The following is a 19,265-nucleotide window of genomic DNA, read 5'->3' on the forward strand; positions in this document are numbered from 1 at the left end:
TGGAGCTATCAAATAGATGAGTGAAAGCTCTTGTTTGCTGAGTGCAGACTATATTTTTAAGCAGATAACATTTATTTTGTATGATTAAAAAGGCATAAAAACCCTAATGAAACTTGCACATATTATGTTAGTACTAGCAAAAAAGAAAAAAAGTTGATTCTTCATTCGGTTTCAGAAGTGTTCCCTTTTATGATCTCCTTTTTCCCAATAACACAGCATACTGAATCATAATGCATCTGTAAAAAGTCAAATCCAAATCCATTAAGGAACTGCTCAGTAGAAGTTGGATCTGCTCTAAAGCACACTAAATTTCATTCTGCTGAAGGAACAAAATATGGTTCAGGAAAAGGAGAAGAGTCATAACATAAGTCTAGCATTTCTTAACCTAATTATACCTAATTTAATGTGAATTATACTTGATGTAGTAGAGTGATAGTCAGAAGAAAAATGTTCCCAAAGAACTTTGTGAAGAATGTACCACTCCACATCTGTATTTAATAGAATTAATGTTAGAAATTCTAGAACTAATTAAAAGTAGAAAGGTATAATAACCCCAAGGAACTGTGATCAAATGAATGCTGAAAAAAGCAAATAGAAGGTAGAAAATAATATTAATAATGTTGTCTCTAAATAGACAAGTTATACCTATAATGGTATGCTTTGGCTGACTGTAGCTATGGAAGCACGAACTTTAAAATGAGCCAGTAGGATTTTCTCTCTGCTCTTCAGCGGCTTACAGTTAGCTCGCAGATGGCTTCTGTCTCAATTCCTTTTAATCCAATCAACTCACCTCACTCTGTCCTATATTGACCCATGAGAATGTTTTTTTGGGTGAAAAACAGCTGCTTCTTCCTGCTGATGTTGGCATATGGAATATAGCAACAGCACTTCCTTTCACTCATCATGTGTCCATGGCTCTCAAGGTCAAAACTGCTGAAACCAAGGTAAAGGAAATTGAGATTGTATAGTGTTGTATGTCACCGGATAGTATTTAGAGAATTAGACAGCTACTGCAGGGCTTGAAAAAGCAGTTGCTTTCATTCTTACAGTAAGAGTGTTCTTCAATGTTCTCTTACTAAAAAGCTAAATGAAAAGGACACCTTGTACTATACTGCTGATAGTAAGTACTGCAAAGTACATCTTATAAAAAGGATTTCAAAATATGTGATGTAGTTCCATTTATGAGATATACTTCTTGGAAATGTCTAATAAAATCCTACATTTAATGACACCAGTGTATTCCTAAAATCCTTTAAGTTGTTTTAACATATAATAAATGACTCTGTGTTTTTTAACTTGTGGTTTTCGCTTTGAAATATTTGAGGGGTTAGAAAGGGAAAAAATAGTTTGAAAATAAAATGTATTCTGAGATTTAAAAAATATATAAGTTTAAATTTCAGTGGAAAGTCCAAATAAAAAATGAAGCAGAAAATGATAAAACTGAAAAATTTTCAAAGGGTTTTCATTTTCATGTTATTCTTTTAAGAATATATTCTTAGCACTGAGCTGCATTTATTTCCTTAGCTTACTCAACTGAGCAAAGCATGCTATACCTAATACATCACTACATCCCTAAGACAGAAACTAAGAATATTCCGGGTACAAAGAGAAAAATCCGGGGCCTTTGACACCAAGGAAAGTTTGTCACTGACTTCAAGAGAGGCTAGGAATTCACCTACTGTAATTAGAGGTCAACAGGTCATCGGCTCACAGTTGTCCTTCAGCTCTGTGATTTTCACTTCATTCCTGTCTCACCACTTTTATTACAGCACGGATCTACATATAGAGCAGATACGGCTTCAAGGAGGCAGCAGATAAAGGACAGTTACAGGAAACGTGCGTCTGCTCAGAGTAATGGAATGAAAATTATTCTCACCAATAATGTGCCAAAGATTAAACTTCCAATGCTTAGTGATACTTTCAGGGGGGTAGTTGGTAGCATGGCTGCCTAACTTGCACAGGGCATTGTAGTCAATTAACATTACAGTGACCATGGGGTACACTGTGGAAAAGAATGGATCAAATGGGTTATTTGGCCCATTTTCATTTAGAGTAGGACTAAAGACAGTGGAAACGGGAAACCTGTATTTAACCCTCAGACCAACCTGGCTGAAGAGATTAATCATTCTCAGTTTTTGCTTAGCTTTGTTTTGATGTGGGGGAAAAAGAAAAGAATAAGACTGTCCTGGACGTTTACTTATTGACATATATCAGTTTGTACAAGCACGATGGATTTCTCCCCTATTGCATATGCCAACTAAAGCTCCTTGATCTCTCTCCTTGTGAGAGATAGATGCACTATTCAATATTTAGCACTTTACAATATTTATCAATATAAAAATAAGTAGTCTGATAAATTCACAGTATCCACACTTCTGTCAATGTGGGATGGTTCTGTAAATACATTATGTACCATGCAACCATTCAAAGAACCAAGACCAGAAGTGAACTAACGTTAGAGATGTTTGAGTGAAGTTTCATCCAGAAAGGCATCTGGTTTTGCTTTGAAGGGTCTATTATTTCCAAAGGCAGTTTGTTCCATTGGCTAATTGCCTTTACAGTTAAAAATGTCCTTCACACATCTTTTGAATTTGTCTAGCTATAACTTGCAGCTGTTTACTTCTTGTGGCTTTTCTGATAGATTAAAGAGCCCTTAAGTACCTGGTATTTTCTGCCTGTGAAGGTACTTATCCATCATAATCAAATCAGCCCTCAGAGCTAAACAGATTGACCTCTTTAGAGCTGTAGTTCTAATGAAAAAAAACCCCAAAACATTTCTAGCCATCAGCTCCCTTTTGTGCCTCTTCTCTGCACCTTCTTAATTTCTTAACCTACTTTAAAAATTACTGGCACCAAATTGTATGCCACTTTGTCTTCCCAGTGCTGTGTTTAGAGGTAATACTTCTTCCTTATTTCTATTCATATTCTTCCACCTTAAAACCCCAAGCCTTAAGGGCTTGTTTTGTGTCACAATATTGCAAGAGAAGCTCATAAAAATGAGCTAGTATGAGCTAATGCTCATCCACAGCCCTTTTCAGAGTCACTGCTTCCTTGAATAAGGGCTCCTTTTACCAGATTATAACAAACTAAATCAAAATGGAAATTGTACTTTAGACCTGGCTTATGTTTTACATTTTTCACTGCAATTTTACCTGCCAACTGAGTTTAATTTAAAAACAGGCACTTAAAAAATATTCTACATATTTTCTTTTCTTTTTTTCTTTATTAATTTTGAATCACTTGTCAAGAACATTGTCCAACTTTATCCTCAAAATCCACAGGAGTGATAAGGGCACTCAATAACCAGTTTTGATAAAAATTATTGAATAAAAGCAAATAAATAAAATGAGCAAGTCTCAAACTTTGCAAAATGGTTATGATTTTTGAAATTTGCAGTATCTTATGCATTTGGGTTTTGGTTTCATTCCTTTAGTCTTAGTTGTTCTCCAGGTCTCATTCCTTTAGTCTTAGTTGTTCTCCAAATAAATCCTCTTCCCTTTTAGTTATGAATATGCAGTTATTATTTCCCCTACCTCCGTCCCTGTAACCAACATACACAAACATGATTCCTTTTACCTTTCTTCAGAATTGACTCCTATTCCTCTATTAGTTGTTACCTATTTTTTCTAAAATTCATTCCCATTGTAAATATGGTGTCACCATTCAAAGAGACAAACACTAGCTTCTTCTGCATTGATATAATGCTTCATTATATGCAGTCCATACTCTCTGCTTCCCATTCCGATACACTGAAAAATTGCATCCAGTCCTCTATTTTTTACTACTTTATTTATGCAGGGCCACTTTTCATGGATTTACTTCTGAATGAATACCTGTATTTGAAATATTTCATCATCTTAGTCTTAATTTTTCCATTTTAAATTTAGTTTTGATCAACATAGACAAGAAGTCTGGTAAAATGTCAAAACTTCCAAACTCACCTGCTGTCAGCTCAATTCCATTGATGTCAGGGGAAATTCAGCATGGGATTTTGCAGGGCACACAAAAACATGCAGGCTTAGGGCCCATATTTACATGTCCAAGTGTATTTACTTAATAATGCAATCACTATAGTAATTATGTTCCTCTTGGATCATTATTGAATAATGAATCATAGACTTGAGATCTATGGAGGTCTTACCGGAGAAGTCAGGTAAACACACATTGCTAGTCTCAAATATTTGATAGACAAACTGGAGGAAGGGCAAAAAATTCTTAACTCATTACATGTGTAGTAATGGACTAAGAATTTATACAACAGTCTACTCCTAAAACAGAAACTGTAATGCTTTAATAGCAAAAAGCAGAATGTAGCCACAGATTCTTCCATTCTAAAGCATCATGTAGCACAAAATTAAAGATGGACAATATGAAACTGGTGACAATTCTCTCTACAGTCACTGTCTTTCTCATGACTGTTTTCTATCTACATTGTTTCAGAGGAAAGTAAAAAGCAGAAGATGTGGAGTGGAGAGGATAGGCAGAGAAGAAAATGAAATAATAGAGTTGGGAGTTTAGAAAAGGGCCATGAAAGAGGAAAGCTACAAAGAAGTTAAGAAAGAGGAAAGGAGAAATATGACTTGATAAAGCACTAGCTAGACTGACAAAATATAAGACAATCTGGAGTCTACAGAAAAGAAAAACTGATTTTACTGATCACTCTACTGACTGTAGTAAACATTTTCAGTTTCATGTTCTTAAGCAAGCACACAATATTGCCAAAGCCATTGCTCAAGTTCGATGCATAGAGATGTCTATTCCTGATGTCCCACGTTTCCCTTTAAAAAAATAAAACCCCAAATAAACATCTGGAATGTCATTACATCATCACAGAAAAACAGAAATTAAAGCATTCTGCTTAAGCAAGACTATTATTATTACCAAAATGTATTAACCTTCAAAACATAATTTTACATTATACCTGTAGGAATGAATACAAGTCCTAGGGCCTGCACAATTCAGGAAGCCAATTTAGAAGATCAGACTTATGTGAGCAGACATATGTTCACTTGAAAGGCTCTCAAGGCATTCTCTGAACTTCATCAGGTGAAAGCTAGCAGGTTTTTCTCTGGCTGCATTGCTTCTGAAACTTCAGTTTAGAAATGAAGACACTGAAATGAAATGAAAGAAATAAGGATAACAAGGTATCTTAGGAAACATACCTTCTTTGTATAATTCTGTATATAGTGTGCCTCTTTTCTTAAAGACACAGTATTTGATCATAAGATAGTGTTTGCTTTATGAAACTCAGATTTTTAGGGGTATTTTTTCAATTTGGAGTTGGAATTAATTTAGAATTAATTCACAAACAATTGAACTTTGAAAAATATTTAACAGATATGACTCATTACTCATTTAAGTTGTCTACATCCTCACCTTTGGAAGTAGGCACTAGGGTGACATGTTTTCTAGAGGCTGGCAAACTTAACAGATACTGCTTTACAATTTTCTACAGTTTATTTGTATACAGTTTCAACATACTTACAAGGATGGCATTTCTTTTAAGTTAAAAACTAGGCTAAAACTAGGTTAACGACTAGTTAAGCATCTGGATGATCTTAAACTCTCAAAGTGTCCTGTGTAATAACTGTCAAGAAATATGCTTCTCATTCTCTGAGCACTTATAAATTCAATAAATAGTTGGTATATAATAATATACAATAAAAACAAAGAACCATGCATTATAACCACATATTAGGAGCTGAAAGGTACCAAACTTTAGCAACTTCTATGTAATTTACAACAGCAAAAATTCTGTCTAAATATTTTCTTTTCTAAGGTTTTTTTTTCACATTATGGTTGATAGAAATCTGGAATTATTTTCTAACAATTATGTACCTAATGTAAACATAGCATTAGGTTTTATTTTCTTTCTCCCTTTTGCAGGTTGTTCTGGTAAACCTGTTGATATGCATGGTAGTTTTCTACACTGTGTACTATGTGGTCCTCTCTGTGTGCTTCGCAGTATTCAAGTAAGATTTCCTTGTCTTTATTCTAATATGACAGCATACTACAACTGGATATAATGTGTAAAGCTATGACCCTGCAGAGGAGGCATCCAGACTGGAGGCGTTCAGTTCCAGTTATCCTGTGAACATATTTTTCAAATTCAGTTGAATTGTTGCACCTGAACCTTTGTTCAAGTGCACAAATTTGCAAATGGAGACTAAAAACTAATATAAAATGTTGGTTCTAATCTACTTCCTTGCACTTGCACCATGTAAATAAATGAATGTAAGAGCAAAGATGACATTAAAAAGGGAAAAGAAAGATTTTATAATCCATTAAAAAGACAAATTATATTCTCTTAGGAAGTTGATTAGCATGTATAGTGCCAGACTTGTTTTAAATAAAAGTGGAGATCGTGGACACTGTTGCAAGGGCAAGACCACAACATGTAATGTGATGTAGAGAGCTTGTAAAAGCCCAGAGTATTCCATTTGAAATCATATTTAAAAGCACCCATAATGTGCCATATAATCACTAAGGCATTACTGAAAATGGCTGGTTAAATTTATTAATTCTGTTTCCACAGGATTAAAATGTTGGATGGTTTGGCACCTTTTGATTTTAAGACAAATCCCTCATGGATTAACCCATATTATTTAGGTAACTGAAGTTTGTGTCTCTTTTTATTTCTCAGTCAAGAAAATAGATTGTATCGGTATGTAAACTTGTCTTCCTTATGGACAGTATTTTAAAGTTTTTTTAGTCATATTAATGATTTCTGTATTTTAACTACACTGCATTTAAATGCTTATTCATCTTGCCAGCACTTCTCATTTCTGTATTGCTACTTATCATTCAAGTCTTAGGTTGTTCCTCGAGTTGTTCTTCTGATCTTGTATCATCTGAAGAAAATGTGCTGCTTTGCCAGGATGCTTCATTTTCATTGCAGAACAATTATCTGCTCTCTGTAAAGTTGTTAAATTTAATTTTCATACTGCAGCAAATTTCTTATGAATCATTGGATCCAGATCTGAATAATGGGTCACATTCAACTAATGGAAATTCTGCTTTGGTAATTCCTGAATACAGTGGTCATTAAAATTTCAGGGTTTGATTGTAGCTTAATCCCTAAACATACCTGTATATACCCTAACACAAATTTCTGCACTTTTGTCTGAAGCTCTCAAAATACATTCTTTATCCTAATCTGTCATTCCTAAAAAATTACATGCATACATGAGATTTTACTATATTTGTAACCTATTTTACAAAGGCAAGCCACGTCATCTGTCAGTAGAGTAAGTAAAGCTCAAAAGTAAATTGGTTAATTCATCAGGTTAAAAAGTAATAAAAATGCATGGATATTTGTACCGTGTCAATATTGATTTCAGATGAAAAAAGAACATTTCAGTTGTAGCAGTGGAAAAAAAAAATCATATTCCATTAGAATTACTTTTCAGGGCCCTAATATGATTACTCTATCTTAATATGATTTTTTTTTCCCAAAAAATTTTATCATTTACTTTGATGCAGCATGTTTATATGCCAAAGACAGCAACTATGCCATGCAACTGGTTATTATTCCACCCTCCTTTCTGTCCACCCTGTGAAATAACATGGAATAGCAAAATATAACAAGATCTATTTAAAGTCTGCGGGCACAGAGACAGAACAAAGGTCTCTGAATGATGTTGCAAATAAGAATTAGTTTACTCAAGAGTCTCACCAGTGCCTGTTAAAAACAGAATTATGTCTTTAAAAGCCAACCTCAAAAGAAAAATGGAGGTCAGCTCAGAACTGAGCTATCATTACTGGCCCAGTTTTGTAAAAAAGTTTACAGAGCATCTGTCCACACTAAGCATACTTTCTAAACTATAAAATTATTGGCATAATTTAAAGGGATACTATCAACATGAAATATAATAAGCTACAAATACTAAAATGCATTGTCAAACATTAAATTTTTTGAAGTGTTATTTCCCACTTTCCTAATTACATGTGGTTTTTCCAGTTATCTTTTTCATATTTTTTACATTTTTTTTAAACTGCTAGGTGAAAGATCCATAATATAGTAGGAACTAATTGACTCTATAAAGAATATAATAAAATTGAAAGGCACAAAATGCCGCAAAATGTATAAATTAAATACAGTGAAAAAATAACAATGGTCTCTCTACTCTCAGCTACAGTAATCTTAGGTATTACATTACTGCAACAGTAAAAAAATTAAATTTAATTCAATTAAAATGTTACTTTTGTATGCCTGTGCATTTAAAAAGAACAAAATGCATTTAGATGGAAAATTATGTGAATTACAAATGCACAATTACGGCCTGTTGTATGGGGACTCGGGACTACACCTAGAAGAGGCATCATGCATTTTCCATTCAATCCCCTGGTATCCCAGGTAGCCACCCAGCCAAAAGCCAGACTTTGTCCTAAAAGTGATTACTTTTGATCCCATTACCCATAATAGCAAGTAAATAAGCTGACACCTAAGCACCACACCGTTGCTGTGTCAAATACAGCTCATCAAATGACGCTGGTGGCACGGCATGGCTCAGCACGCTCCAGAGAACACACCAGGGGACAGAAATGCACCATTTCGTCACAAAGAGAAGGAATTTTCTTGATCACATAACTTTAATAGTCTCTTTTGGCAGCAAAATTTAGTTATCACTTTGCTGGTAATACCCATTTATGGTTTAATGCAACACAGAACTAGCTGCTGAACGTCAGGCGCGGTGACAGCGTGGTAGCTGTGGCAGCCTTGCTATCAGCACTGAGAAAAGCCAGGCTCCTGGTCGTACGTACCATGAGATCCATACGGTTGGATGGCCTCTGTCAGCTTGTAGGCTCTCTGCTCTATCTCCCCTTGTATATCTTGTCTTTAAATTGTTCTGATACATATATATATATTCTGGTATATATCATATATATATATGTGTGTGATGCAATGAATTCGACAGGGAGTAAACTATGAAGTTTCTTAGCAAATATAACTCCTTAACCACACAATTCTGTTTTGGATGAGAAAAATTTGATCTGTGTCAATATCAACCAAATCTATCTGGCACCATATGCAAAGATTTTGGATGGTCCCTAAGTAAAATTTTCATTTCATTTCTCCTTTGGGCATACATAAACTGGTCATAATCCTGTTGCTGGTCATAATCCTGTTAATCCTCATGTTTTTACATAAAATACACAACATTCTACAGTCCATAGGCAAATCAGGATACAACCCATGCAGATGTCTGTGGCAAAATTAGAAATTAACATTATAATGAAAACATTAGTTAATATTTGAACTTGTAAAAAAATTTGCATAGCTATTTCAGACATTTTAACTTTCTATTGCTATAATTTTGAATATGAGAAAAAGCCTTTCAAAACTGTTTTGTGTAAATATCCTATTTTCAACTTACAGTTCTTGTGATATCATTGGAAATAACTTTCTTCATTTGTGGTCTGCTGTTTGCCCTGGTTGTGGAAGAATGGGTTTGGGATTATGCTGTAACCGTTACTATTATTCATATCATCATAACTTCAGTTGGTAAGTAGGTTTACTGCTAAATACATGCATGGTATCACAAATTGAAGGACCATCCAGCTATGATTCATCCACTGTATCACTGGACTAACGTAATTTTTCCTTAAAGCTAAATAAATACATATTTTCCACCCATTGACTCATGGATGTATTTAAATCCTGCCATTTAAAACTCAATTCTGGTTTTGTTGCAGAATTTTAAAACACTATTTTCTTATAAAAAACCCAGAGTTTTAGTTCACAATCTAACAGTTCCTATGAAACAGATCCTGCCTAGATACAATTTCAGCATCTGGGAGGTGTTTTCCTCTGAAACAAATTAATAATTGTCCATGTCCTGATACTTTAAGATCTACTCATTTACACTTCAGCTCGAGTTCAGAGTAAAAATGACGCTTGCTCCAGCAAAGCCAATTCAAAGTTTTTAAGTTAGATAATTTGAACTAAATCTCATTGAGGAAAATAAAGCATTTTACCATCGAAGCATCTTTTTTTTTTTTTCTGAAACTCTTCCCCTCAAAGGAAAGAAAAGGAAAAGAATCAGCTGCTGTAAATGAGACTCATCAACACTTTTTGCCAGCACCTGGTAACCTGATCCCTCTTCTCATGCTGTTTAGCAGAATACTGCTATGGCTGATTAGGAAATATATTTTAATCCCATCTTGCCAGAGCCTCCCTACTACATAATAATTCATCTTCCATTTTCCAATGCCTTGTCCACTTGTCTGTTAGCACTTTATACACACAGGGATTCCCCAGTTCCCATGACAAGTTAAACCAGAGACCAACAGACACTTTATCTTAAAAAATTAAACATAATTTCTCATCTATGGAATTTCATTTCCTGGAATTTAAATTACTGTATTCTTTATGAATAACATTTGTATTTAAATCAAGGAATTTACAAAAACTACCAAAAAACTACTTTATATAATTTATACAGGAAGGTATCTTCTATCATTATATTAGATGACGCATTTTGATGTTCAAACAACCCCAGATTTGTTATTGTTTCAGTCAGATGGCCAACCAAAGCTCTTCTGGCTGACTCTGAGCTGCCAGCATATGCAGTGTGACTCTCAGCTCACATTACTACCTCTACAGTCTCATCAGACTTTTTTTGGGGGGTGGCAAAATTGGGTCATATCATGGCCCTGCAGTTGATCATACAGTGGAGATGTGGGTCAGCTTGCGTGAGGCAAGGGCAAGTGCCCGACACAGGACAGAGCACGCTGTGCAATAGTACTAACTTGTGGCATGCAGCCCCAGCCTGCCTGTCATGCACCACGTCACCCATTAAACTGAAAATGTCAGGCAGCTTAATTTGTTTGGATTGCAGCAATATGTAGGCACTCTACCAGGGGATCGGTGTCTCTGTTGTGCTAAACCATGCACAGGTATAATAAAAAAGGCACTTCTTCCAGAGAGTCTAAGAGCTCCGTTTAGCACACACTTATTAGGTTTAAGATTTGCCTTCCAGTGGGATCGCTTACCAGGCTAAGCTTAACGGTATGACCAAGTATCTGAGTGATCAGTACTTAAATATGCCTTTGCAATTTCAATAAATATAACTAAGCAGACCGTTGATAACATAATGTAATGTTTGTATGTCCCCATCCTTATAGTTTAAAAATTTACATTTCTCCTTTTCTTCTCCTTGCAGTTATGTCTGAATTCCCCCTGATGTTACACTGGTGGCTGGCATTAGGTATAATTATATTCCTTAAAGTTTAAATTGATAGACTCTGTGTAGAAAATTAGTATTTACAGTATGATTTTTTTTTCTATTAAATGTCTGTTGTCTCACTGATTTGAGAATTGTTGACATTTAAAGAAGAAATATATGCTTTTCATTTATACTTCTTTTAATGACACAGGCAAGTAACACTGGGCTAAGAATTGCCTTGCCTTAAAGAATCCTCTGTTTTAAGACCAGCATGGACTCAGTTTATGTTAATCTTGCTAACAAAAACCAGATATGCTCACGTTCTTGAAATAAATCATGATTAAGTCCTGACTAATCAAACTATCTCACTTAATCAGGTGTCAAAAAGACAGTTGTCCAAACTAGTCTTCCTTGGTATCCTTTATAATCAGTGGAAAGAAACAGGCACCTTCAGAGGCAATTTTTATAAACACTATGCACAAGTACTTGTGATAGATGAGATAAATCCCAGTCATCACATTTCCTTAGAGCGAATGGCAAACCTACATTTGTGAATGTTTAAGTTTCTGTAAAATTAAAGGCATAGCTTTGTACTATAATATATTAACTTAAAAAATAGTTAAGGAAAAAGGATTGGCTTCTGTTCTTTGTTCTTATATGATGGATAACAAGGATTGACAGCTGCAGTAAATTCCTAAATGATGGGGACATGCAAATAAATTCCCTGTCCTGCAACTGGTTTTGAATCAGTAGCTGCTGGGGCTGATATCTTTGTAGGTGGTTAAAGTATTGGGCAAAATGTTTAAGCTGACAGGCTATTTTTTAAAAATTGAAGATAAAGAGAACATCTGCTTAAAGTTTTATCATAACATTTGTATTCAACTATAAAAATTAATATAAAGCAGTCATATATTTTCTTTCAGGATCTGGAGTAATTTCAATGACTTGTGGAGGACAGATTTTGGCATACTGCTTGTTCAAAGACAACTTCATTTACCCAATTCTAGATGATTTTTGAAAAGGAAAATTAGAAATTGCCTTCATATGACTTCTATGGTTTCATTAACAACATAATTAAAATGAAGTTAGCAACTGTCTAATTGTAAGCCTAATATTTGGCTTACCAGACCTCTTGTATCTTACATTTGTTTGCAATGTCAATGTCATCACTTTTAGCTGTTGTATGTAATCACTTTTAGCTGTTGTATGTACATTTTCCATTAAGCAAATAATAGGATACACTGTTTCTTTTTAAAAACAAATAAACCATGAGCAATGATGCAACACTCTTGCAAAATCCTGCAAGAAAAAGGAAAAAAACCAGATTTGAATTTAATGTTTTCAGGGTACTTGTTATCTCTTGTATTTTATGAAATGCTGACTCGAATTTAACCTGGAGTCTGTCCTTTCAAAAGCGCTACAAAACTTTAAAGTCACCCTATCTGGTATAAATTGCTGTAGGTTTAAAGCAGTCTTTACTGGCAAGCCCCTGGGAAAGAGGAATATATAGCTCTGCATCTCTTCCCATCTTAAAGCTCTCACCTAGAAGCTGCCCAAGACAACAGCAGGCAGACATACAATCTCCAATGTTTGGTTGGCCCCCTTGCTTCTAGAGATGCTACAGACAAATGTTTTCTATAATAGCTTCAGGCTATTTCCTCTTTCACTAATGATCCATTTATGGTCTGGCTGTGCTGGAAGGAGGAAAGGCAAATGCTACCAAACAGCCACTTTTATACATATCCCTTTCTCTCTCCCCCAGCTGCAAATGGCCAATGCCAAAGTGTGAGTTTATGGGTAGTGGTAATTAAAAACAACAAATAAACCACAGTAGTGGCTTCAGGTAACTTTATCTCTTTAACCATAATAAAGTTGTAATGCAAAAATTGCTGTAAGGCAACTACATCTTAAATACGATAACAGTGATTGGATTTCAACTGCAGTTTGCTTAGAAGAGCAAGGCTGGCTTGCTGTTTGCACAGGAGTGCTAAATGTTGCATTTGCCTTAATCTTACTCAACAAATAATGCCTCTGAAGAATCTGTCCCCTGTTGATTTAATCAAACATCTTAAAATTTATTGGAAGTCTTACAATTTTCGATTAAGTTTCAATACTGGAAGTACATATGCAGTGAGAAGCATGTTTCAGAATACACCAAAAGGAGTGAGTTTCTCTCTCATGAATGATAGATATGTAAGTCATTTTAGAGACAAACCAGGTATGTAAATCCATAGCATTGAATAGACATAGACTTTACAAGTTGTTCGGTGTAATATGCTGCGTACTGAAGTCAGCAGAGATAATTCCGGAGAGTGAATTAACTGACCCACACTTATCACTGGTCTGAACCACGGACTGTTTATAGTTTGATGGATTTGTATGTCCAGAAACATTAGTGTGCAGATAACTGACTGGTATTACGTGTTTGAAAAATATTTGCACATTTCTTCCAGATTTGTTTCAGTTCAGAACTATAAAAATGGATGGGAAAGAAGTACCATCTAACGTAAATTCATACCTCTGTCCTCACCCTCACACAGTTTGTGTGTGTAGGTAGTGTGCCATGTGGCAGAGCATGAGTGGATTAGATATAAAGCTAATCCACGGGTGGAACAAGTTTCTATTTTTAACCTGAAAGGATTTTCCTCTACGTGTGCCAGCCCAGCTGTAGATTGTCTGTTGCCCAGTCCTGACATTTTAAAATTTTGTTTCATATTTAAAACCTTAAATCACCAGCAACAGATACCTTCAGACTAGTATGAAGTGCGCTTTAGTCCTAGGATTTCTCCAAAGCATGTAGTACTAGGCCAATGCTAGAAAAACAATCACAGCAAGAACTCTTTTGAGGATTAAAAGCCCGCATGCAGCTATTAAAGAGTCATTAACTTCTTGCATTACTTTCAGATATGGAATGGTGAGCCATTTTCAACATTATCTATTTGACCTTTTCCATCAATTCTATGTTGAGCACCATGATAAATATCACACATGATATAGTTTAAAGTGTAGACAAAGTTCATATTATACAAATAAATATTCATCATGTAAGCAATACGAGCTATATCTGTGTAGGCATTACTTGGTTAGAAGCCTTCAGAGATAATATCTAACACTGTATGATTTCTATGTGATACACCAGAACGGTACTTTAGAATATGACAAACCTGGCTGTTTCTGCAACAATAATAAAGTGATCCACTTGCGCAATTTGCATGTGACTAATTGATAACAGTCAAGACACAGGTGGAAAAGAAGAACTGCTGGAGTGAAAGAAGGGTTGCTACAGAAAGCAAAACAGAGAAAACACCAACAGGAACATGTTTGAAAAATGGCACAATGAAAGCAAGAAATGAGAAGGAAGAAATGGACAAGATCGGTGAAAGAAGAAAAAATCTGCAGACTGTAGCACTGGAGTCTCACAACATGAGATTTGTACGCCACTTGTATGCCACAATCTGTTTTTCTGCTGATCTATATATGACTCTAGGAAAGGTGGTCTCCACTTCCATAGTTACGACTATAATCTGTGATGTTATACCTGTACCTCCTGCCCCAGGATTTTCAGAATTCATTGCTTTCTGACAGCCAGGCACAGGAATATTGTCCAATTTAGTTGGTGTGGGCTTGGTGTTAAAGTATTTAACCCCTTGTGATACAGTCTAGTAGTCACAAGTTTGCACAGGTATCGGTGCGGGTGTAGACAGTCTAGAAAACATTACAAGCAGATTGAGACTTTATCCACTTCCAGGCAGAGTTTGTGGGGAAGGTTAGAAGTTGCAAACATCAGGTACAGAAATCAATGAAACAGTACACAAATGGCATACCTTAGTAATACCATACTTAGAGTAATTCTAAGGGGTTTTTTTCAGAGGCAAGAAACTCCTTTTTATCATACCCAACCACATTACTGACAGATAATAGTTCTCCTCAATTCAGCCATCTCTCTAAATGGCTCTGCATTAATTCTTGTTCCAAATGGTGAAGTGTCTTACTCATAAAAAAGAACATGAGTGAAATGCTTTTTTTTGGAGACTCTAAGCATATATTCCTATGTTAATAGCACTGCCTTCAAGGTAATGTCAAAGTGTAAACCCATTCAAAAAGTTGTTCTGAGACCAACAAACTAACTCAAACGTGTAAAAACAGCCAAATATCAAACTATGGGGTACAGACAATGTAATGATTTTTAGTTGGCATTTTTGTAAAAATATAGGTTTAAATACTTATCATTTCCTGGTGAAGTAAAGAGCTGGTTACTCAACCTAAGCCTGTCATTTTTCCACCTCTGTAAATTGCTTGATCAACATTTCCATCTCTTCTGTATTCAAACTTTAAAAAGCAAGCAAAACAAAACCCTACAGTACTCATTATTTCTGTATTCCTAAAAATACCAACAACTGCTGCATGAATAAATACAGAAAACACAGTATGAATAATACTAGATTACCAGCAATGGGTACATGAGTCACCTGACCGCAGTCTCCTACGTTAGATATTTATGCACAGGATTCCTGTGGCCCATAGTCTTCTGACTAGAAATACCCATCGTGACAGAGTGAGCTTCACAAAACTGAGAAAAGATGTGAAAGCCTTACACATTCTTCATTCCATCATCTGATATGTATGTTGTCACACCATAAAGTTAGACCCTTGCTAATCTCCACAGGTATTTAAAGCTTTATTTATATATTTTTTTATCTTTCAAATGTGACTGACTTAGAATATTTATTTCGTGGCTTAAGATCCTGTGTAATGATCCATCTGCTCAGTAATGGTTAAGACTCTAATCTCTCCTTTTTGTGAGCTAATCATGGCCCCAGACAGCATGCACTCATTAGATGTCAGGGAGGATAAAGGTCTTAGGAATGGTTATAAAATTTGATGGTGTAATTAATACCTTTATTATTGGCTTTAAACCTTTTAGTGTGAGGCTGTGATTTTAAGATGCAGACCCGTGTCCCAACCTCTCCTCTGCTCAGGGAGAATGATATGGATCCCTCTAGAGTCTCCTTTCAGAGGTACCAGGATAATTATGCCTGTGTTGTAGAAAAGGCATGCTCTGTGATGGACTTACATCCTACTCCACCTATTCTCCAGTTCAGGGCACCAAATGAATACCTTGCAGTCATCTCCCAGTTAACATACATTCAGGTTTCCTCTGCCAACAAGGGTGAAAGAAGGGAAAGATGTGTGCCTGGATGTCATCCTGACATGTAGTTGTAGCATGGCATTGGGTTGGACTGAGGATTTGGGAAGCGACACTAGGACATCAACTATGGACAACCAAAATCTGAGGAAAGGCCTTGGCCCCGATCTTTTCAGGTTGCCTACTCCTAGAAAACGGTCGCAATCAAATATAAGGATGATGATTGAAACTGGGGCCTGTAAGAGATATGCAAGGTACTTTCAGTCTCCTTCTGTCATTGTCCTAAATCAAAGATAGTCACAGCCTGGTCATTACTGTTCCATATTTTCCAATGAAAATAAATCTTAACAGAAGATTATTTGCTGTGGATTTGCAAAGTGATTTGTAAACGAAGGGTCCACTTCTGCTTCTAACAGTAAAGAGCCTGTTGTCTCTATTGGAACAATACTTTATCAAAGAACCACTTACATGTACCCAGACCCTCTCTCAGAGTGATCTTGTCACCAGATTTTCAGCATCAAAATGCTCAAATACATTAAGAATTAGCAATTTCTTAGGAGCCTTCAGACACCTTTGCACTGAAATTACATCTGCATCAGTAGCTTTCAAACTGCACTGAAAAAGTGCTTCGATTCACTTCATAAACCCTGATGAAAGGTCCACACAAAGATGCACCATTAAAAATGACAAAAAATATCAGTGTTTGATGTCTCATATGGTATTAAATGAAAGAAACTGTAGATATTAGCCAAATTACATGAGCAAATTCAACAGCAAATTATAGTTATATTAATTTGAATTTAGTATTTAAAATTGATCTGAATTCTAAGGAATTGTGTTAACACTACTTCACTGGAAAATTATAGCGAATCCTATGAAAGTAGGGAGTATTCCTTAGTACATTCCCAGGAGACAGAAGGGCAGGCAGTGAGTGGCAAAGGCAGAGGGATGAGGGTGTTTCATGAATGTAGCTGCTTCAATAACCAGGAAAAATGAAAGAGAACTTACAGGATATGAACCAACTTACCTAGCTGGGAGCAAGTTTCCATTCTAATGGGAGATGTGCTGGTAACTCGGTCCTGGCAAAATTTTTCAGTAAATCATCAATATACAAAAATTTGTTTTAGGAGAGCCAAAACCATCTGTGAACACAGTTAATCAAGTTTTGCTTGAAAAGGAAAAAGGTGAACAGTGTCAATACGTGATCGTTTCAGTCCCGCTAGATTTCAGTTGCTCAGGTTAGACTCACAAGGGTACCAACAAGAAGAGAACGAGAGGGTTACAATGACAGTGGGTACATTCAGATCTAAATCATTAAACTCTCTAGATTGAATTAATCAGTCAGTTATTTGGTGTGCCATACTTTCCAGAAGCTTTTTAAGCATGCTTCAGAAATAAATTTTAATTCCTGAACATTTGCCACTGAATCATTTAAAGAAAAATACAACTTGTAATTGAAAAGCAACTACTGTTTTCCATTGTCAGGAAATGAAACAACATCGCATCTTCAGGTTTTGAGCAAATAAAATCAGTTTTGATGAAAAACAAAGTTGAATTAAACTGAAATTTTCTCACAAAAATCTGCTTAGACCAGAAGGTATTTTTATTGAAAAAAATGTTTTTTCCCAAATGATAATGTTTCATACCTTATTTGTTGTATGTATTTTTAGAATGTGTTATGTATCACTACATAACATTTGCAGACTGTTCCAGTTGCCGAGGTAACTATGTTATTTTAATGATCAGCGGAGAGGATCATTATGTAAAACATTATGTTAATTTCAAACGCAGAAAATTGATGTCTTGCTGTTACCTTGAAGCTGCACCTTTTTTTTTTTCCTCACAAAGTGCCGTTTTCCATGAAAATTAATGTTATGGCTAAGTGCTAGAGTATCCTTTTCATACTGATTCAGGTTGGCTTCGGAGGCAAATAAGGCAAAAATGATACCTGACAACCAACTAATGGCAGATGAACAAATTTCAAACCACCATAGTTTGTACAGAACTAGTATAGAAAAAATTGTTTCATAAATTCTTAACTAATATACAAGGACAGTTGGTTGGAATCTTAGGAAGGCACGTATCTTAGATTATTTCGTTTTTAACTTTGAAATGTAGTATTGCTTAGTTAAGGAAAGCAAATTACAAAGCACACATAAGTCTTGTTTAAGTATGCTTAAACATTGTCCATGATACAGACCAACTGATGAAAAGATTAAAAAAAATGACATTAAACTTTTGCTGCTTTTATTAGATGATATATCTACTAGATTACTAGATTACACCAGCAGTACAAATGTCGTGCATTTACGATTTTATTGCAATCATAAATGCTCTGAGGCTGCAGCGAGAACGTTGCTGATGTTGTTCATGGTGTGTTTCTGTTCTCAAACTTGCTTTCTCCATCAAAAAAAATAAATCTGCACATCTCAAAATTATCAAAACTGGGTCTCACACAAATTCTAGGGCTCAGAATGACAATTGCTGCTATAGCACACCAGCCTCACAAATGCAAATTGTCTCAGGCTACCAAATGCAACTCAATTTTGTCACCAGAATCTTCTTTTGCCTCTTCTCTGGAGTTCTGCCTACAGATTGTGTTAAATTATGAACGCTTCATTCTCTAGGTGGAACTGGATGCTTTTATGTCTTAGAACATGATATGCTCAAGACATCTGAGAACTCCTATATTCTCCTGACACTTCCTCGTAACCACCTGATCCATTTTAGAGTCGGTGAACTCTTCTGACAACACTCAAAATGCATTTTGATGGAGACTGTATTTATATGGACTGTACCTCTTCACTCCGCAGAGCTTACTCGAATCCTTTCTCAAGGATTTCCTCTGCAGGCAAAGCTCTGACTTCAAAAGGCACTAGCTCTTTCTCAAATTCCTTACCCATAATTACACCTATTACACTGGTTGTCTTCTATTCCAACCTCGCTACTCC

General features: G+C 35.5%; 1 protein-coding gene across 2 annotated transcripts; it reads left to right on the forward strand.

The window, feature by feature from the left end:
* Positions 1-791: 791 nt before the first annotated feature.
* Positions 792-15,429, forward strand: TMEM244 (transmembrane protein 244). Of its 2 annotated transcripts, none has more exons than XM_074819150.1 (6): positions 792-944; positions 5,887-5,972; positions 6,536-6,609; positions 9,380-9,505; positions 11,166-11,210; positions 12,074-15,429. In XM_074819150.1, exons 1-6 carry the CDS (start codon positions 912-914, stop codon positions 12,184-12,186), a joined length of 477 nt encoding a protein of 158 aa, XP_074675251.1. In that variant the 5' UTR covers positions 792-911; the 3' UTR covers positions 12,187-15,429. The 2 variants fall into 2 exon arrangements, with proteins under 2 accessions (XP_074675251.1, XP_074675252.1); XM_074819151.1 differs by having other exon boundaries at positions 12,092-15,429.
* Positions 15,430-19,265: the final 3,836 nt, after the last annotated feature.

Source organism: Strix aluco, chromosome 3, assembly GCF_031877795.1.
Source record: "Strix aluco isolate bStrAlu1 chromosome 3, bStrAlu1.hap1, whole genome shotgun sequence".
Lineage (NCBI taxonomy): Eukaryota > Metazoa > Chordata > Aves > Strigiformes > Strigidae > Strix > Strix aluco.

Excerpts from the sequence above, each read along its gene's own strand:
- TMEM244 (XM_074819150.1), top strand. The coding sequence starts at position 912 with ATGGCTCTCAAGGTCAAAACTGCTGAAACCAAG. Across the intron at positions 6,610-9,379 it reads GATTAACCCATATTATTTAG|TTCTTGTGATATCATTGGAA; the intron begins GTAACTGAAGTT and ends TTCAACTTACAG. Across the intron at positions 9,506-11,165 it reads TATCATCATAACTTCAGTTG|TTATGTCTGAATTCCCCCTG; the intron begins GTAAGTAGGTTT and ends TTCTCCTTGCAG.